Consider the following 21,281-nt stretch of genomic DNA (forward strand, 5'->3'; position numbering starts at 1 on the left):
TAATAACTCTTTTCATATCTTTATATCTTTCTTTTTTAATCAAGACACACTACTGAATCTTGCTTTGAGACCAAAAGTATCCAAACTTAGTATCACATTATATATCCTATAAGAAAAGCTACTTTTTCAGGTAACAAAAATGAAGCCTCCCCCCTTCACCAGTTTATCTAAAATGCATTTTAGACCAGGAGCCTGCTGGACTCAAAGAAGCCATCCCCAAAAAAATTGTATAAAAAGATTTATTGAAATTTATCAATGACAAACAGACATAAAACTCAAAGTTTGGCTCTTCTGAGGGGCAGGAGAAAAACTGGTGCCGATGTTCTTTTATACAGATGGAACATGGGTGAGGAACAACACATCACTTCTAAAGCAGTCCAGAAGAGGGACATGAAAGCAAACCTGTACATTCACTAGGAATTTGCAGTCATTTCAGATTTCCACTAGGTAAGAAAATACAATTTGCGTTAGTTTTTCCGTGCTCGGGTATATGAAAAAAAAAACCCAGCCGACATGCAGCAACGTCTCCAGCGCTTAGGTTTATAAAAATGTTCTAAGCACAGAAGTACATGTGGAAGAATTCTCTCGTCATTTTTGTAAAACAAAGCGTTCTAATATTTTACAGAACAAGATAGGACATTTTTTTCTTTCTTTTAAAGAGGTTTAAGTTTGAGGGCTTATTTCTTCTAATTATAATTACCAAATCCATTCTACTTGTAACTCATAAGCCTGCCGTTTCCAGCTCTCTGGCTCACAAGCTCTCAAGAGTAACATCAGAGTCCTCTTTGTAGAGTGAAGCCCACCACCATCTGTGAAGGGGGAAAAGGGATGAGAGACGGGGAATGTCCCCAAACAGTGCCAAAATACGCCTCTAGGTTGCTATTTACAAACCTGGGCGTTGGATGCCTCTAGCAGGCCCAAGAAAAGCAGAAATCACATGAACCAGAGCAAGAGTTAAAGATACGGCTGGTACTCAGTCCCTCCTGGGCTTTGAGTGACCAAACTGAGGCCAGCCATGGCTTTCCAACCAACTCAAGAGACCTGGGAAATACCTGGAACTGTAGAACTCCAAGCCATCCTCTTTGAGAGTAAGGAACAAATGCTCACTTGGCGTGTACTCAGCTATCGCATTTACAGGGACAAAAACCAGACACAAAGAAAAAGTAGGGGGAAAAATAAAGAGTGGCAGTAAAAATAGTATTTTATTCCACCCCCTCCCGCCCTCCCTCCCCCCCGCAACCCCCAGTACACGTTTCCCCTCTCGTTCCCACAGCAATGTTACAATCAGAAAAAAATAAGTTTCGGGGGGCAGGATTTGGAGGGCGGGGAGGGGATATGGGTAAAAACAGTCAAATCACAATAGGGATTTTTCAAAATAGGTTATTCCACTTAGTCATCATCTTCTCCCTCATCTTCAGGCTCTCGTTTTCGCTTCTGACCCCTTTCTTCTTCTGGAAGAGCAAGGAAAGGGCATTTAGATTACATATTGATCCCACCTCTAACTGCACCCACCCACCAAGAAACCAGGGGCCACACATCTGGGAAGCTTTGCCATCCTTGGAAACTGAGGCAGGGTCTCTGCAAAGCCAGGGAGGCACCAGAGCCTGGATTGGAGAGTTTTGCCCACTGCCAGGGTCCCCAGAGTCTAAGCAAGCTAACGGCAAACTGGGGCCAAGCTGAGTGCAAAAAGGCTGCCATACCACCAAGATCTTCTTCGTCTTCCTCATCATCTACTTCCCCGTCATTATAACCTTCTTCATCCTCCTAGGGGAACAAAGGAGACACCAGGACATTAGAAACGCCCCTGGGTTCAGGATGTGCTGAGGAAGCTTTCTTCCTTGACACTGGGCACAGAAAGGTGGGGGTCACCCCCCACCTCTCAGAGCCCCAGAGGCTACCCTCTCAGGATGAATGGACGGCAGAGGTTCTTAATCTATTTTGGATCAAGGACTGATTTGAGAATCTGCAGAAAGCTTTGAACTCCTTCCCCAGAAAGTACCCTTATCACATACAATATTCACAAACAATCTCAGGGCTGTGGACTCTACTCCAGGTTAAGAACCCCTGATCTGAAGTCCCTGCAAGACAGGCAACTTTCCATCTGTTCTCTGAGGAGGACGAGCTCCCCAGGCAGACTCCCCGCCGTGTAAAGTAGGCCATCCTTTCTCGCGTCTGTCCTCAATCTCGTTTTGGCTTCAAGGGAAGACCCCAGTTTCAGCAAAGCCGGATTCTGCGGGCAAGTCCAACCTCACCCTGCCCAGCCCCTTCACCGTGTCTGGTGAACCTGGGTCACCCGGGCGGGGGAGGGGAAGACAAATCCAAGGCCCCCTGAGGATGCCACGCCCAACTTGCTCGAGGTCCAGCAAGGAGTGCGACTTCCTTCTCGCACCAGGCCCTTGGTCTATGCTGCTCCTGAAGGCACAGCCCAGTTGCAGCCCTGTGTGCTGAACCCCGTTCCTAGGGCATCCAGCAGCCCACTGCTTAAAAGAATTTGGTGACAGACTTCTTTTTGCCAAGGGAAATAATCTTTTATAATGTCACCATGTAGTTCCCTCATCAGTCCATTCACCAGGACTGTTTTTGGTGTGTGTAAGCTCTCTTTCACTGGAAGCTGGAAACATGTAGATGGTCAATGAGATTACAAAAAACCAAAAAACAAAAACTTTAAACCTGTGTACAATGGTTCTTATGACAGGAAGGGCAAGATGAAAATCTATTAGCCAACATGACTACTGTCCCTGCCCTAGGGGGACTTGTTTTGGGGGTTCTTGTTTCTCTAAGTCTTTATTTTTTAAAATACTTAAAAATATTCTTTAGGAGTGAGCCTAGTAGCCCAGATCCGGGGAGAAGAGAAACTCAGCACAGAAGCAGAGAGAAACCCAGCTTCACTCTCCAGCTGTTCTACCTGCCCCAGCCTGCTCCTCCCAAGCCTGGGCCGGGCCCTGCCTGAGCAGTCTGCGTGGCAGGCGGATGTCTGCAATCTCCATCGAGGGAGACAGGAAACTGGGGGCACAGTAACACAGGCACCTCATCTGTGCTATTGTCACTTATTTAAACCTTTCTGGGTCTAACTTTCGCAATCAGCAAGAGTTGATTTAGAATTCTGAACAAGTCATGGAAAATGACTCTGTTACAGAGACACTCAGAACATCCAAACACAAAACCCAGCACGTAGTGCCAGGAATTCGGAGGAGGGTGTAAACGCCTACAGTAAGTGGTCAGAAACTTACCCCTTGTCACATACTGTCCTTAAGATAAAATAAAATGTAAGTAAAATGCTTAACAACCCAGTGATAAAGGTACCATGATCCCTATTTCATAGATGAGGAAAGAGGCTCAGAAATGTCGAGCATGTTGTCCAGAGACACAGCTAGCAAGTAGCAGAGCTGGGATTCACCCCCTCAGACACTTCACGGACTTTGTCACAAAAACTGTGACGCAGCCAGTCTGTTGGGAAAACAGCCAACACTGACGCAACTGCTTCGCAGCGCGCAGGCGGCCCCTCTGCTGCACTCGTTTGGGACCGGCAGTCTTATTCCACTACCTGTCAGTTCAAGGCAGTCTTTGATTTCTTCCTAGCACAATGAATATCTTGATTAACATATGAATGCAGAAGGCAGAAAATGGGGACATGGATTCTGTACTTCGTCACATAGTCCCTGCCTCCAGAACCCTCCTGCCCATTCCTAACCCAGCCTCCCCAGAGCTCACTGCAGGTCTGGCCTTTCCCAACCCAGCCCAGGGAGAGGCTCTGAAATGGACTCACTTCCCTGTCTGTGGGGGAGTGACTTCCCAACCACCGCCCTGGGCTGCCGGGCAACGGGGGGGGGGGGGATTTAGCGGGACTGCCTCAGAGGCAGCAGGGGAAGGGAAGCTCAGGGAGATGGTGCCCCCACCCAGCCCAGACTCCTCACCTCTTCCTCTCCGCTCACATCCTCCTCTTCACCTTCTTCCTCCTCATCCTCATCTTCCTCGTCTTCCACTACCTGAGCATCTTCATCATACTCTTCCTCTGTGCAATATAATTAGGGAACAAAACAGAGCTGGTGGTGAGCTGGCTCCTCCGTCACACAGCACAGGCCCCGGACTGATGGGCCTGGAGGGTCTTCCGTGTGGGGCCCATGACCCCACCACGCCCACTGAAGCCCAGAGACTGACTGCTTCAATGCTCATAAACAGCAAGTGCTGAAACGATCCTAACGTGATTCAAAAGACAGGTCCTCCGCACAAGTTTCTGAAGTGAAAAATGCCTTCCTTGTAGAGACTGAGACCACTGAGAAACTGCCAGATCAGAGGAAAAAGTTTCAGGAACCAGGAAAGCTGCAAAGTCGATTCATTTAGAAAAAGCACTTAAGGCTGGGCGCGGTGGCTCAAGCCTGTAATCCTAGCACTCTGGGAGGCCGAGGCGGGTGGATTGCTCGAGGTCAGGAGTTCGAAACCAGCCTGAGCAAGAGCAAGACCCCGTCTCTACTATAAATAGAAACAAATTAATTGGCCAACTAATATATATATGTAAAATTAGCCGGGCATGGTGGCGCATGCCTGTAGTCCCAGCTACTTGGGAGGCTGAGGCAGTAGGATTGCTTGAGCCCAGGAGTTTGAGGTTGCTGTGAGCTAGGCTGACGCCACGGCACTCACTCTAGCCTGGGCAACAAGTGAGACTCTGTCTCAAAATAAAAAAAAAAAAAAGCACTTAGGCCAAACTCCTCATTTTATTTTATCAGAGTCAAGGTCTCACTCTGTCACCCACGCTGGAGTGCAGTGGTACAGTCATAGCTCACTGCAGCCTCCAATTCCTGGGCTCAAATGATTCTCCCCACTCAGCCTCTCAAGTAGCTAGGATTACAGGCACATACCACCACACTCAGCTAATATTTTTTTAAGTGATGGGGTGCAGGGGAAGTCTCACTATGTTGCCCAGGCTGGTCTAGAACTCCTGGGGTCTCAAGTAATCCTCCTGCATCAGCCTCCCAAAGTGCTGGGATTACAGGTGTGAGCCACCACACCTGGCTCAAACTCCTCACTTGCAAGGTGAGAAACCTGAGGCACAGAGAAAACTGCCTTGTTGAAGGTCACATATCAGTGGCAGAGCTGGGCCTAGGATCCTGGTCTCAGGAATACTAGTTTGGGGTCCATTCTGCTACATCACAAGATCCCTGCCAAGGCAAACAGGGTCTTGCAAAATACTCCCAATCTAACAAGGAAAAACAGAATCTTGTGTCTGAGTTAACCAGGCAAGTGTCTGAATTCTCAAGGTTACCCCGGGCATGAAGACCTGCAGGGAACCACCCTGTGCTGGCAGCAGGGAAGGCAGGGAGGCACCAGGAGTAGGCGCTCCCTCTTTTCCTTCTGACCTTCCTGAAGGCCCTGACTGCTCCCTGCATCACCAAGGAGCCCAAAATGCTGTCCTCTGTCCCCTACTTCCCAGCCCTCGGGGCTCCTGAGCACCTGAGCCCACACCCCTAGGCGCAGGCCTGTGGTCCTGTGTGCTGCAGCCACCAGGGGGCCCCACAACCTCTCCAGCTCTGCCCTCCTCTCCACTCCTGGACACCCAGACGGGACAGGGGTCCTCAGGCCACACCCCACCTTCCTCTATCCTCTCATCCACTCCCTGGGGAGTATCTAAGCTGGTGTCACATTATAGAGAGACACTGCCCAACCTCATTCCCTGGGGGGCTTTGGAAAGGGATAGAAATTAAAGTGAAGATTCAGTGAGACAGTTTTAACAGTCACTATGCAGTTGCAGAGTCTCAGGATGCTTCTCTGGGGCTTGTGCCCTATTCTCTCAGGGACAGCAACCACTGAGACAGATTAGGGACTCCGGTAAACACAGCAGACAGCCCCCCCACCCAACGGCTCTGGGAAGAGGCAGCTGCTAGCCAGCCCTCAGCAGCAGGGTGGGGCCTCCTGCCACCAGCCCACTCCCCTGGCTAAGCCCCTCAGCCCCAACCCCAGCCCTCCTGCCGCCACCCACCATCTTCGTCCTCCTCCTCGTCGTCCAGGCCCTCCACGTAGCCCTCAGCATCTGAGTCAGGGGCCTCTTTGTCGTCCCTGTCGTAGCCGTCGAGATACGTGAGTTGCGGGAGGAGCTTGAACACGTTTTCTCGGTAGTCGTTCAGGTTGGTTACCTCACAATTGAAAAGGTCTAAGCTCTTGAGGTTTTCTAACTTTTTCTGCAAGTGGAAAAATGAAATCAACGGTGAGTGATGTGTGAGTGACGTGCGGGGTGGCAGGTGGGGGAAATGACCCCAGGAAACACACAGGGGACATGAGATGGTGTGGGCAGCCCAAGACTGGCAGGTGATAAGGACATTGGGTTTGTGGGCCTCAGTGTCTTCACCTGAAAATGGCGGGTAGCACCTGAGGATCTCTACAGCATTATCCAGTGTTGACGCGCTGTTACCCTGCAATTACCGCTTTCGCCTTAATAGCAATTGGCTTGAAATTGACCTGGGGCTCTCGGGGTGCGGAAGCCAAGAAGAGGTCACTGCCTGCCCCTGTGACTAAGGACCAACAAACTGACTCCTTCTACATCTGGTAACGGGGATGATGATGGCAGTTAACACAGCACTTCATGTATCCAGTCAGTTAACCCTCGCAACCCCGTGAGGCACTGGACCATTTTACAGATGAGGAAGCGGAGAGCACAGAGTCGACATTACCCAGGCAGCCCAGCCTCAGAGCCTGCTCTTACTCTGCAAAACAGTGCCTGTCCGAAAGGACAAGAGGAAAAGCGATAGATCCAGATCCTGTCACGGTACTTAACACCATGTGCCTTGTCCAAGCTGTACACCAGGGGGCTTCTACTCCGTGTCAGCCCTGCTTGCTGGCTGAGGAAACTGAGGCCCAGGAAGTGAAGGGTCACACTGCTTGTAGGTAACAGGGCTGCACCTCAACTTCCCAGCTCACCTACCTTAAAGGTGCCAGATACAAAAAATACTGTCCCAGGCTGAGTCTCTGTTGCGATGGGGCCAGTCTAACCGGACAGCGAAGCCCCTGCCCCTCAGGGTCAGTGGCAAGAGCTGCGTCGCTCTCTCCAAAACCCTGAGATTAAGACCTAGGTCATTTTCCGCAGGGGGGCCAGCACTCCCAAACAGCACCCCCAGGCGGTGACTGTAACAGTCACACTGGGAACCAGAGATGGGGAAGCTATTGAAACAAGTGTGATCTGGGCAGGGGGAACTGGGAGTATGTGTGTGCGTGTGCGTCTCTGTGTGTGACCTAACGGTGACTGAATCACAGTGTTTTTCAAGGATGTTTTACACTCTGTCCCTATACCTCACCCCTACATATACAGAACTACAGTTTTCCTTTCACAATGAAATTATGAAATCAAGGCTTTTGGGCAGATCAAAATAGTTCTGCTTTCTCCAAGGAGACCAGTGAAGACATGAAAAGAAGTTCTGTAGGAAGCATATTCCATTAGATGGCCCCATGTCACAGACGGCTTGTAAAGTCTGAGCTTGGAAAAGAAGTGCAGCTTCCCAGTCCGGCCCCCGGCCCACCAACAAGCCAAGCCCTTGCGCATCTGTGGAGAGCAAGGAGTGCCTTTCTGGACAAGAACCCTGGGGACCCAAACCACACTGAAGGCAAAACGTCGCCCCCGGCCTTTCCCTGATTCTAGGATGCCTTCGTTTATGAGGCAATTCGCATGTGTGTATTTACAACAGGTTAACGTGATGGTATTTCTCTATTTCAAAAACCTGTTCTTTAATCAATGGCACATTTTATAGTTGATTTCCTTAAAACCAAAGGAATAGAGTAATTCAGATCCTGGTAATGTAGAAATTATTATTCTGACCATGATCTGCCCTTTTCTGGCTAGTAAATCAGTGAAGCTTGGGGTATGTTCAGCTCTCTGAGGATGAACAGAGGAGCCAGAAATGCTACCCAGGTCTCCGAGGCCCTGATCATTGTCACGCCAAGGACTGGTGGCCAGAGGCCACCTTCTCCACACCACGTTGAGAAAGGCCTGCCCGCACAAGGCTCTGGCACCACGCAGCTGCCATCCCAGGGCTCTGTCAGGACTGACCCATTGCCCACGGCTCACAGGCCAGCGACCCGAGGAAAACCAAGAGTCCACCTCCAGGGTCAACTTAATTCCTGATGGCTCCTCCCTCCCAGAGAAGGGCAGTAGGCCATGCCCTGAGCCTGGAGACACTAAGCTCAGGTTTCCAAAGCTGAGTAGGAACCATGGGTGGAAAAGCACAAGACCAGGGTCCCACCCCCACCTTGACAGTGACTGCCCATTCTGGCTGTATGACCTTGGCCAAGCTATTTAACTTCTTTGGGCCTCAGTTTCTCTATGGCCTAAGTAAAAACAGCTCAATTCTCTCTCACAGCACATAATGAATGTCAAAGGAATTAGGTGGAGAAAGGACAGATGCGAAAGTAGTGCTCCCTGACACAAACGCCTCCCTACCGCCCACCCCCACGGGGAGGGGAGGATCCACATGACTTACCAGTGGCTCTATTGTGCTGAGGTCTTTAATTTTGTTGCCACTTAAATTTAGATGCGTGAGGTTCGGACACTTTTCTGCCAATACTTCCAGGCCCCCTGAGATTCTGTTATCGCTTAGTTCAAGCTAAATGAGGCAGGGAGAGAAAAAGCAGAAAAGGCTTTCAAAACAAAGATCCTCCCCGGCAGGCAGGGCAGGCAGAGTAGCCCCAGGGCACCGCCTGGCACGCCGGGGCAGGTGCGAGCACCTGGCCGTCCATCACCTCCTACCGCGCAGTAACAGCCCTCCTCCTGCCCACCGCCCGGCACACACAGGCTCACGCCCCGTTTACCTTCTTAAGTTTGTTTAACTTTGGTAAGTTTGCGACTGAGGTGAGGCCTACGTTGATTGTACTTAAGAATTCCAGTTCTTCAAATTCATCTGTGAGGCCTTCGATTTTGCCTTCATTTGACCGGCAGTTGTCCAGGACGAGTTCTTTCACCTGGGGAGGGAGGGCCTTGTGAACGGAAGGGCGGAGGGGCTGAGGTGGGGAAGGGTGGCGGCGAGCTGTCCTGCCCCGGGAAGCAGTCCACGCTGTGCTAAAACCTCACTTCTCCGGCTCCCCCGGATCACTGTACTGCCAACAATCAAGGGATGGATTTGCCCATCCCGGATTTCTGCTTTTAGCCATACGGGGTGGGGAACAGAGCTGCAGAACCAGGGCCATTCCCGACAGGCAACTCGGCCGGAGACGGACCCGCAAGCTCTGCTGCCATTAGTGAGGTTGGCGGTCTCGTTCCAACACTATTCTCCCAAAACCCCATTGTAAAATAAAACGCCACAGTCCCCAGCGACAATGCTGTTAGGCACCTCTGCGCCTTGCCCCCACCCCAGTGCCCCAGCATGAACCCCCCCTGGAGGCCAGCTGCCCACTCCCTGTCCTCAGCCCCACCTTCCTCTCACCTCCACCTGCCTGTGCCCCTCTGCTTGCTGAGGGACCCCGAGACCCACACACCCCCCTGCTTTCGCCCACGCCTGCCATCGCAGCCAGAGCCTGCCCACTCGCCAGTGTGTCACTGCAGCAGGGCCTGGCGGGCCCAGTGGCAGGGGCAGTAGACGCCAGGCTCCTCCAACTCCCCATCTCTGGCCAGTGCTGCCCAACAGAACTTCCCACAAGGATGGAAACATTCTGTACCGGCCCAGAGAGGGGCCACTAGCCACACGTGGCCACGGAGCACCTGCATGTGGCTGGTGAGACTGAGGAACTAAGCTTTTAATTTTATTTATTTATAATTTAAATTAATTTAACTGTAAAGAGACACAGGTAGTTATCGTATCGGACAGCACAGCTCTAGGCTTTGCTCTTCAGGGCCCTGGGCGTACATGTGGAAGGAAAATGGAGACCCGCAAACCTAGGCTGGGTCCAGAATAAAACACTGAAGCTGGCAAAATCCCAAGCTCTGTCTCTGGAGGCACCGTCTTGTTTCCCACTCAAGCCCCTTATCCAAAATCAGGCTCCTAAATTTTTTATTTCTGAGGCAGAAAGAACTGGTAAAAAGCCACCCTCTCGTGAGGTCGTTAGAAGGCAGACTTGGCTGAGGCAATACCGCAGGCTACGGTGAAGGAGAGGGGAAGACAGGCCAACCAAAGCCTGAGTCTCAGGCAGGAAATGGCCTTGGGAGCCAGCAAGGGGGCGGGGTGCCTGGCCCTCCAGGCAGCTGTCCCCGAGCTACCTACCCTGCTCCAGAGTGCCCCCGCTGCTTGGGAAAACTGGCTTCCTGGGACTGGAAGACACCTTAAAGGTGCTCCCTCCTGGCCGCACCTGACTGAAAGGGTCCCTTTAGCCCAGCACACAGCGTCCCAGCCTGCCTGCCGCCATGGCTGCCAGGAGACACACGCTGGTGCGTGCTGCCTCCCTCCCTGGGACTTCCACTCACGGGTCCTCCTTTCTCACTACTGGGCCACACAGTGCAAGCCAGACCTCCTCTACAGAGTCCGTGATGCCCAAAGAGTGACCCCTGCCCCTAGAGAGTGTTTTTCTCCTGGATAAACAGAGGGGCCTTCTAACCAGTTCCTGTGCAGGCTGTGCCCACTCTCCTGAGCAGGCCAGCTCGCCCAGCTTCTTATGTAGGGCCCAGATAACTGGCCTGCCACAGGTCCAGGTGCCCGTCCTACCCCAGCACCTCTGGGCCAGGTGGAAACTGGGGGGAAAAGAAGATGGAAACAGGGTCCACACCAGGCCTGGTGAACCCCTCCTCAGTCTGCCTTTGCCACTGGGCAGAGCAGGGCAGCTCTGGGGCACATCTGGATCTCAGAGCCCTGCAGGGCCCCGCAGCTGCCAAGCCTGGACAGCGGCAATGTGTGGCTTCCATCTGGCAGAGCACACAGCAGGGGAAAGTAGGGAGCAGCGGCCCTTCCAGGAGCTAACGAGCTCTTAGCCCAGGCCCTGGCCACCAAGGCCCACTGTCCCGTGGGATCTGGGAAGGGGGAGTTCAGTCTTTCCCACTCCCTCAGTCCCCCAAGAGGCCAGATGTCCAGGTCAGGTCAAACCACCTTCTCAAGGTCGCTAACAAGAGTGCCTGGGAAAAAACCCTGTGGGGCCTTCTGCCCTAGGGCAGGGAGGCAGCGGCAGTGCAGAAACAGGAAGCCAGGCCTTAGGGACCAGCCCAAAAGAAGGGAGAGGAGCAGTACTGGGGGAGGAGAACCATCTCTTTCACTTGCAGTAAACACTGGAAACACAAGGCCTGTGGTCTTCTCTAGTCATTGATTTCCTTGGAAGGTCCTGGGAATTCTTGAAGCTCCACCAAGGAAAGACAAATACCAGAAGAGATTCCAATCTACCCTCAAAGACTGCAGAATGGTTTTTCTAGCTGGGTCAAGGGCTTCTCTTCTTCCTGCCATTAGCCAACGAGAGGAGGGCCCCAGTGGGCGGGGAGGTGGTGCTGGGAGTCAAGGGAATTCCTCCAGGAAGTCGGCCCCTTTCCTGGAGAGGCAGTGCTGCCTGCCACCCCTGGTGGCGCTGCCCGCTGCTGCCGGGGCAGGCCACCCAGGAATTCTGCAGGGAGACGCAGGTTTCGGAATGCTGACCGGGCCAGTCCCAGCACCTGCCACCACACCCAAACTGGTGGCCACTTCCCTCAGGGACATTATGCAAGCCACCACTTTTCATTTTATTAAAAATAACCATCAGGTCTTTCTTGGGCACCCACTAGGCACACTCTAAGGCCTTCACACACACTGTGCCACTGGATCCCCACAACCACCCATGGGACCTTCTCTCCACTTTATGACACACCAGAATCACGGATCCTAAAATACCAGGTCGCAGTCATCAGTCACAAGCGGGTGTCTCCTACACCGACGTGGCTGGTGTCGGCCACAAGGTGAGCAGGGGCCCTGACGGCTTCTCTGACATCCCCCATGTAGGGCACAAGCTCTCCCGGAGTCCCCACTCGATTCTATAAGCTCTCTTGGCTGTGCTGGGGCTCAGAACACAATGCCCCCAAGCATGGCGCTGTGGCGTGCCAAGTCCTTTGACCTACAGGAGACCGGAGGGCCTCAGGGGCAGCCGCAGAAACAAGCTCCTCTGACCTTCTCCTCTCCCCCGTCTCTTGCCCTCTCTCCCCAGGGAACTGCGTCATTCGAACCAGAATTCCTCTTCCCTAAGGCGGGTCACAGAAATGAGAACTCCTTGTCCCTCAAAGGAAGCCATGAGCCTAGAAAGGTCACTCCCCCGCTCTCCCTGGAAGGCCTCATCCAGAGGGTCCTGCCCCACAGCTGGGCGAAGGACTGCTGCACAGAGAGGCCGAGAAGAACCTGAGCAGACAGGCCCTGCCGCGGCCCCCTGTGCTCCCATTAGATCCCACCTCTGTCCAGTCTCGTTTCTACAGGACTGCACATTTTCTCCCAAACCTCAGATAAAAATAGGCAGTTTTCCCTGGGTCTTTGGGTCTTTGTTTCTGAAGGCTCCTGTGTCACAAAAAAGCTTTGAATAAATAAATGTGTTATGCTTTTCTTCTGTTAACCTGTCTTTTGTGTCAAGTGCGACCCTGACGAGGGGTGAGGGGAAGGATCTCACCTTCCCCCTTCCAGCTGGAACTGCTCACGTTCACCCCTTCTAACTGTCCCACCACGAGGCGGGTACCACTCCCTGAGGTCCCCGCCCTGGTTACACTTCCTTGGCAACCAAAGCACAGAAGCTAAGCCAGCCCAGCCCTGGCTCAGATGACGCTGCAGAAGGGCCTGGGACCCTGCTCATCCCCGAATAGAGAGAGAGAGGCTGCGTCCACTCCCCTGGGAAAGCCCCACGTTTCTAAGCGGGAGCGGGCTATCTGCGAAACGCCACTGTGCCTGCATTTCCTTGCTGGCCGGCCAGTGCGTAGGGTGACATCAAACAGGAGAAGGACGGGCCAGGGCTTAGGTCCTGAGGTTGCCGGTATCACCAAAAAGCCCAAACCGGGTGGGGGAAAAGCCTACTGCTTCATCCTGGGGGTGACGTGTCACAATGGGGACAACAGGTGAGCTGCCTGCAAGTGTCTGAAACGGACAGGACAAGGCAAAACAAAAACAGGAGCCCCGCAGCTGGCCTGTGGAAGTCACACGTGCATCCCCCGCCCGCCTCCGCCAGGGCCACGCTTTCTTAGGGCTCCAGCTTCCCAGCCTCAGACCATCCCTGCACTCTTGCTACACCACCACCCACTTCCTCTGCACTTGGCTCCAGCCTCCCATCGCTTTTACATCAGGGTGTGTTCTGCTTGAAAAAGAAAAAAAAAAAGGCTCACTTCCCCTGCCAAGTCCTGGGTGTGAGCGAAGTGCCAAGTTAAAATTAAACTGAAAATTTGTACTTTAGGTTTAGACTCTCTCCCAATGCCACTGGCCATTTAAAAATATCCGAACGTGGTTACTCTCCAGCTGAACAACTGGAATTACTCTCCTTGTACCAGAAGCTTTTCCAACACCCCGAAGACCAACCCACGCAGGGCCCGACGCTTTGGTCCTCCAGTGCTAGCATCCAAGAGGGGAGACGTCAGTGGGGAGGTACTGAAGGCCCCCAAGAAGTCAGACTGCCGGGCCTTCTGCATTTCCTAAAAAACTTGTTCCCAGAGCAAGGATTTGTTAGGCATTTCTCACCAATGGGAGCCGCAACTTCCATGATAAACACACACACATTGTTACTATAAGGACAGTTATTTCAAAACTAAAATCTTGTCTTTACAAGTCTCTCAAATTTGACCTTTCCTCTCCATTCCCAACGTTGCAGCCCTGGTCACTGTCACCTCAAGTCACTTTAAGCCTGCTTTAGCCTCCAAACTGGGTCTCTGCGACCTTGCTGGAAGTGTTCAGGAGGTAGGCAGGACCACAGGGGCCAGGCCTTGACCCGGGGCCTGAATACTCCCAGGCTCCTGCCTCTGTAGAAGGGGGCTCATGGTATCTGTTTAACCTATGAAGTATAAACTCCAGCCCAGAAAGCATCCCTGGCTTCCCACTGCCTTGGGAAAAATTCCAGTTCCTAAACACGACCGACCTCCAAGACTCTCCATTCTTAAGAGCGACTTCTCCCTTCCTCCATCCCCAGCACTGCCTCCTCTCGCTCTCGCACTACAAATCCAGTTCAAGCCCCCTCCCCAGGCAGCCAGCCAGCCCAGCTCTGTGCATCCCCGGGCACCAAGGGCAGCTGCTGCATGAATCATTTAATCGTGTATTAAGCATCCGATCCTCCTAGAGGTCAGGGACTGTCCTTCTCCGTAATCAGCCTAGCAGGGAGCAGACACTAGAGCAACTGCTTAACAAATGTCCTGTTTATTTTGCCAGGCACAACACTAGGTGCTGCAAATAAAGAAGTCGAGCTATCATGAAACTGCAAGTTTCACGAATAAATGCTGAAAGAACCCTACCTTTTATCAACAACAGCAATGTGTTTTAAAGGGTGTCTTGAGCCCGAGATAAGCAGCATAAGCCCCTGGGAGGCAGGTCAGCTGTGCACACCCCCGCCGACCTGACCGGCGCACTGGCATGGGTCTCCAGCCCTCTGCACACAGGGCTGAGGGACACAGAAGAGACGGTGAGCCAAGGCTGGGGGCCTTGCCAGTGAGAGATGCAGTAGCCGGTGGGGAGGAGACAACAGCCAGTAAACAACTCCAGCCCAGTGTGCCAGGTAGCAGGCCTGAGGTTGGGACAGAGTACATTCTTCAAATGCCTCCGGATAGAACAGGCGCACTCACGGCAGACAAGAGGGACCCAGGGGACGACCAAGAAAGGGGATGCACTGTATCAAAGCCAGGAGTGGCCATTTAACTCACAGGACCCAGTATAAAAAGAAAAATGTGTGTCCCTTTGCTCAAAATTTATTAAGAATTCCAAGACAGTGACAACAGCACATTAAACCAAGTACATGTTGCACAGGTCACATGCCTGCGAAGCTGGCCCTGACTAAAAGGGACCGCCTGGGCCTAGAACAGAGCCCTCTGAAGGACAGGACCAGAGAGAAGGAAGCTCAGAGTGAGAAGTGCTCTTTATTTGCCCCGTATTTCCCGAGGCACTGTGGAAGGAGAACAGAAGGCAGGCTCTGGAGTCAGACACCTGGCTTGAGGTCAACTGCTGTCCCTACTAGTCCATCTCACTTCTCTGAGCTTGTTTCCTCTAGTGACTAATGCTCATCCCCTAGGGTTGGGTTAAAGAAGAATGTACTCAGAGTGTCCCCAGCTTGGAAAAAGCATTTGCCTTCCCCTTAATCCATAGCCATCTTTACTGTGGCGTCCAGTCAAGGTACAAGAATGGGAACAAAATACAGGGTACCAGATCTGAGTCACCCAAGCTCCCTGTACGGTTCTTGATGGAAGATACAGGCCCTCTTAACCTGCTGGAGAAGCAAGAACGGTGTGCTCAAAACATGCCCCTCTGGATTTTATATCTACACCTTGTTTTGTTTTTTTACACCAACCTTGAGCGTTGATTTTCTTTTCCTTCACTGAGCAGGAATTCAATAAATACTTGTAGCTTCGGTTCCAACCTTGTCAGTCCCTAACCAATTTAGTTTTTCAGGTTCCAGTCTTTGCACAGAAGAGAAGACTCAAATCAAATTGACCCCGTGGTTTTTGGTGCTTATGGGTTTTAAATAGGTCAGCTTTTAAGTGGGCCATCCCCTGTTGCAGATCCCGTGGCAGCTAGAAGGCCAAACTGTCTGAGACACCAAGGGTTTAGAACGCAGTGATAAATGCTTGTGATTTTCTTGTTTTAACCATAAAATCTATAGTTTTGCTTAACAGCAACTGTGGCAAAATCTGCCCCCTCTCTCAAAAAAATTAGTCAAGTTCCTCTTTGGAGGAGAAGCCAAAGCTCTGGGAGAAAAGTCAGACACATAAAGAAACTAGAAGGGCCTTAAGGATCTTCTATGGCCAGTGGCTTTCTACATTTTACACCTTGGCTCAATGTACACGTGTGTGTGTGTGTGTGTGTGTGTGTGTATAGGCACACACACAACTGAAACAAATCTTACCCTCACGATTATTTTTTTCTATTACTTAAAACACATCACTACTCTGGATCAGAAATGACAATCCCAGCGGAAGACTGTAGAATTAACAGACCATCCACATAGCTTTCGCGTTTCAACTAAGAGGAGGCAATTCTGCAGCCTCAATAGTAGCTAATGCTCAGGTCTGCACACCTCTCAAAGATCTTTTTTTCCCTTGAGACAAGGTCTCGCTCTGTTGCCAGGCTAGAGTGCACTGGCCTCATCAAAGCTCACAGCAACCTCAACCTCCTGAGCTCAAGTGATCCTCCTGTGTCAGCCTCCTAAGTAGCTGGGACTACAGGCATGTGCCACCACGCCCAGCTAATTTTTCTGTCTTGTGGTAGAGACAGGGTCTCACTCTTGCTCAGGCTTGCCTCAAGGGTCCTCCTGCCTTAAACTCCCAGAGTACTAGGATTACAGGCATGAGCAACAGTGTCCGGCCTCAAAGATCTTTTAAAATCTTAACTAGGGGCAGGGTCCCACGTTACTTTAAAAACAAACAAAAAAATCTCCCCAAGAAAAATGCATCTCTGTCTGATTGTTTTGTTGCTTCCTACAATAGAGCTCTGAAGGCAAGCATGGAGCACATGGCCCAGGGAAGTCGGTGACGCCAACCTTATTATTTTAGGGAGCCAAGGAACGCAAGCTGAGGCAAGCTGCAGCAGTAATTAAGCTGTCCGCCAGGCCCCAGCTCATAGGCTAAGCCGCTGGCGGGTGGGGGTGGGAGGGGGAAGCCCGCATTAACATAAACCCTGTGATTTGCTCCAGCACCGCCTGGAACCGGCTTCCTCTCTCCTCCCGCAGGTGTGAGGGGGACTTGGTTTCCGTTCCATCAAAGCAGAGGAGCAGGTTCCACTGCAGATGCTTCCTCCAGCCTGAAAGACAGACTCATGGCGGTACCCTAACTGCCTGTGGGGGGTAGGACCCCAGCTTTGGGCTTGCCAAATGGCCTATTTATCAGGTGAATCCTAGCTGGGGCCCTCTCTGATGTTGAGCCTTTGCTTTCCTCCCTATAAACCTCATCCCTACCTTCCAGCCAGTCTAGATTCTACTTCCAGAGTCTGTCAAGGACCTGTCAGTTCTACTCCTGCAGGAAACCTTCCCTGACTGCCCAGCCCCTAATCTAGTCCTTCCTGATGTAAGAGTATGTGTAGGAAAAGTGTTTGCAGGACAGCAGGAACTATTTTGGGGTCTGGAGAAGGAGGGGTCTTGGATCTGACTTTGCTGGGGGACAGCGGGTTGCGGTGCGGAAAGGGAGATGAGGGCTTTGGAACTGGCAAGTGACATGATCAAGTGAAAACCTCACAGCTCCATCTTCCAAACAGCTGCTCCCTCCCTACTGTCAGGGGGTGCTGGGAGGGTGCTGGGAGGCCGAAAGAGGCAGGAATTGGAAGTAGAAAAACAAACACACTAGTCCACGCAGGTGGTGTCTGACTAGTAACCAGGGAAGAGAAGGAAAGGGGACAAGAAGCGCCACGGTGCAGGCAAAGGATGCTGCCAGGCACTGACGACCTGGGCTCTGGTCTCGCCTTGCCATCAACCTGGTGTGTACCCTGGGGAAAGTCACTGCAACTCTCTGGGTTTCTGCCAGTCCTCTAATCCACATACTGGACAACAGAGCCTGAGTACAGAAATAAGGTCTCTCCTATCTCCAAAATTTTGTGAGCCTGTGAGAGTCCACCCCACATCCAAACTCGGTCACTGCTCCCCAGAGGAGGCGGGCAATTTCATGGGCCGAGGGGCCCAGGATTCATCATTGAGGGCTGCAAGGAATCTGGGATACATGGCAATTATCCCAGGTAATGAGTGAAATGGGAAAAAAAAATAATCTTCTAGTCTCTTAAAACACATCAATACCTCCCCAAATACATACAACATGTCAATAATTAATAAATATATATACATATGCAAATTAAGAAACACACCAGGATCACAAAAACAGTCCCCAGTAGCCCTGGGTGCCGGGTTGCAAATGTGGGAGCCTGGCATCATCCCACCTGACGTCTGTCATCTCACAGGTCATCAAGTGGCCTCCAGCCTCCTTGGGGGCTGGGGCAAAAGGACCAGGCACCTCGACTCACGGGGTGCCATTTCCAGCTCATCAATTCTGTGATTCACAATAAAAAGCACAGCTGCTTTCGATGAGCTTATTAAAGAGCCACAGCACTGTACCCAAGCAACAGAAAAGCCATGGAGACTGAAGAGGAAGGCCTAGAGTGCAAAGGGGATAAATCCTGATCAATGTCCCTAAAAAGCTGCTTTGCACGCACCACATCATGTCTCATTACCCCATGTCCAAAATCCTTTAATGGCCATGGAGATCAAGTGCAAATTCTGAGTAAGATCTCCAGGCCCCCACCCGTCAGTGCTCCCTGGTGGACACCCTGTGCCTCCTCCGAGGCAGTCTGTCCCCACCTCACCCCTCTGCTTGCCTCCCTGATCTGCTGCAAAAACGGAGACCCCACCTGGTGCCGCATGTCAGTTTCCAAAGTGCTACCCTTCATAGACAAGAACTATTCTGCCCTTCTATCCCTCCCAGGGAACCTGCTCCTGTCCACCAGGGCCCTCTGAGAGACACTGAATGGCCGGCGTTTCTTCCTCCTGTCTCTCCCCCAAATACCGAGTACCCCAGGTACCTTGCCCAGAGGGGCTGGCTTTCAGCAAATGCTTGCTGAGGCGTCAAACTCAGTCTACAGGAGGGTTAGGGTGAGGGTGGGCAATGGCTCTGAGAATAATCTGGTTTCCATTTACTTTCTGAGGCAAAGCAGTCCACTAAAACCATTCCTGGGCAAATCAACGGTCCCACCTGACTGATACAGTTGATTCTGGCTCCTGAAACCAGACTGGGAGATTGAAGCCCAGCTGGGCTGAGATCACTTGTAGACTGCAGGAGCTGTCTGCTGATGAAATCCCATCAGAGTCTCTGGGGCACAGCCCAGAGCAGGTGTCCTCAAACTATGGCCCTGGGGCCACATGCGGGTGTTTTTGCCCATTTGTTTTTCTACTTCAAAATAAGGTATGTGCAGTGTGCATAGGAATTTGTTCACAGTTTTTTTTAAACTATAGTCCGGCCCTCCAATGGTCTGAGGGACAGTGAACTGGCCCCCTGTTTAAAAAGTTTGAGGACCCCTGACCCAGAGTCTCTGCCTTGGGGTCTAGTGTGGACTTTGACTGCTACCAACTCCCAGTGGACCCAGAGTGGAAGAACTGTCTGCAAAACAAAAAGTTAACCCTTTGCACCCGGATGTCGAGTGTGACACGACACGGTTAGCAAAAATTATAGAGATTAAAATTACTCTTTGAATGTATCAATAATTTGAAGTATAAAAAAATCCAAATAAATAAGTTTGTATGAAAAGAAACTCCAGTTTTTTATTCTACTGCCGCACTTTGTAAAATCTGGGGTATTTAAAAACTTAAATCCTGAGTAGAATAAAGGAATCGAGAAAAAAGCAAGCAAGTGCAAAGGGTTAATTCATTTCCCCAGTTTTACTACTCAGAGATCCATGAGCTAAAAACTGAAAGCTTCTGTCTATTCCAGTTCCCAGCATAACCCACCCAAGACAACACCCTGCCACTCAGACTTATAGGCTGGGATGCTTCCCACAGCCTTGGTGTGACCACCTGCCCCATTTCCAGTTAGTTTTTTAAAAATGCTTCAAAGAACTAAAGGACCCTATCAATGCCACCCTTAGGGGACCCACTATATCCAATCCAACTTCCCCAGCAATTGATGACACTGGATGGAAACCAACCCAGTGACTCACTGAAGGTCACACAGTTAGCCTATTGTGGAATCAAATCACAGACCTTAGGGCCCACACCCCAAAGTCACAGGCCTGTCTATAGTGAATTCCTTGAAGCAAGCAGAAACAAAGGCAGAAAATAAAAATAGCTGTCAGAAAAGAGCTCAGGCCTCCATGCACACCCCAGCAGGGCTGGAGGTACAGAAGAGGCAGGGAAGGCTAAATGGCCTCAGAGACAAAACCTCGACCTTGGCCTCCTTCCCTGCCACCTCTACCCAAAATGACAGCAGCATCAGCAACGATGGCAGCAGAGTGAACGCTGCCTCGGCACTGAAGCCTCGTGCCCAGCCACCAACGGGAAAGCGCTGATTTGGGCAGAAATGGGAACCAATCATGCAGAAGAACCTAAGGCTGGGGCCTAAAGTTTTTTCTACCCAAGACCACAAAACAAATTAGCCAGGGGTTACACATAAGAAGTAATTTAATCTAGGTTCTTTCTTCCTTAGAAAAGTGTGAAATGTGCAACTTGCCTAAACCTGATAAATTAACGTGTGTATAGTGAAAATATTGGTGATGAAAGTGCAAGAAATGCTAGATGTAAATGCTAGCTCCACACTTCTACTAACTGGAAGGGGATAAATAAAAGCGATGGAAGGAGGGAGAGCACGGACGTAATGGGGAGATGAGCGGCTGCTGGGAGGAAGGGGAGAGGAGACAGACACAGACAGAGACTAAAACGGGGAAGGAAGGAGAAAGCCACAGGCTCGGCAGGTTTTGCTTAACTTCCAGTGTTCTATCCTCTTCACCTGGGTTATGGTAATAGAACTTTATACTTCATGTTTTTTTAAAAAATATAGGTTTAGTTAATTATTATACAGGTCTACAGACGCTTTAATCTCAAAATGCTAAACAAAAACAAAACCAAAAATAAAAGCCTCCAAAGAGTCAGGGAGGGACTAGATGACTAGAGAATGTAAAAAGGAAACTAATTGTTTTAGTTTTCATCAGAAGCTCACAAAGGAAGCCCCTGGCGTGGTGGCTGACAGAGACAAGGCCACCCAACACTGTGCTGAAACAGGTGGAATGGGTTCCCTGGTCTGGTGGGTCCCAAAACATTCTGTGCCAACAGGACCAGACCTTGAAGTCCAAAACTTGAACAAACTTCAGGGTGAGAAGGCACCTGAAAACTGGGACACTGGAAGAACAATGGAAGGAACTACCGATGTTTAGGCTGGAGGGTGGGGAGCCCGTGACTGCTCTCTCTCCAAGTACTTGAAGGAGTGTCATGTGCCTCTATTCTGCTGCTCCACAGTGTGCAGGTAATTACGAAGAGGCAGTCTGCCACCCAGAGTAAAACTTTACTAAGAGGGTCTTTAGATCATTATCGCGGTCCCAGAAAAGAATAGGATGCTCAAAAACTTGTGAGCTCCCTGTCCCAGTAAGCCTATGAGTCAAAGACTGCTAAGTGACCACCTGCAAAGAGTTTCATACATGAACAGTGCTAGATGGTTATTAAATGAATTAATAATATTAATGATGAAGCCCTGCAAAGAGAGCCAAGTCTTTTCACCTCCTAAAATGCTA

The 21,281-nt window shown here is 51.1% G+C and overlaps 1 protein-coding gene across 2 annotated transcripts in view; it reads right to left on the bottom strand.

Moving 5' to 3' along the window:
* Positions 1 to 221: 221 nt before the first annotated feature.
* ANP32A (acidic nuclear phosphoprotein 32 family member A) overlaps positions 222 to 21,281 on the bottom strand; it is a 39,156-nt gene continuing 18,096 nt past the window's right edge. For both annotated transcript variants that reach the window (XM_012768352.3, XM_012768351.3), the window contains exons 2-7: positions 8,791 to 8,940; positions 8,463 to 8,585; positions 5,975 to 6,173; positions 3,915 to 4,012; positions 1,701 to 1,764; positions 222 to 1,451 (exon numbers count right to left, since the gene is read on the bottom strand). In XM_012768352.3, the coding sequence (XP_012623806.1) occupies positions 1,390 to 1,451; positions 1,701 to 1,764; positions 3,915 to 4,012; positions 5,975 to 6,173; positions 8,463 to 8,585; positions 8,791 to 8,940 (696 nt within the window). In that variant the 3' untranslated portion in view covers positions 222 to 1,389. The remainder of the gene's footprint in view (positions 1,452 to 1,700; positions 1,765 to 3,914; positions 4,013 to 5,974; positions 6,174 to 8,462; positions 8,586 to 8,790; positions 8,941 to 21,281) is intronic.

Source organism: Microcebus murinus, chromosome 6 (genome assembly GCF_040939455.1).
Source record: "Microcebus murinus isolate Inina chromosome 6, M.murinus_Inina_mat1.0, whole genome shotgun sequence".
Taxonomy (NCBI): Eukaryota; Metazoa; Chordata; class Mammalia; order Primates; family Cheirogaleidae; genus Microcebus; species Microcebus murinus.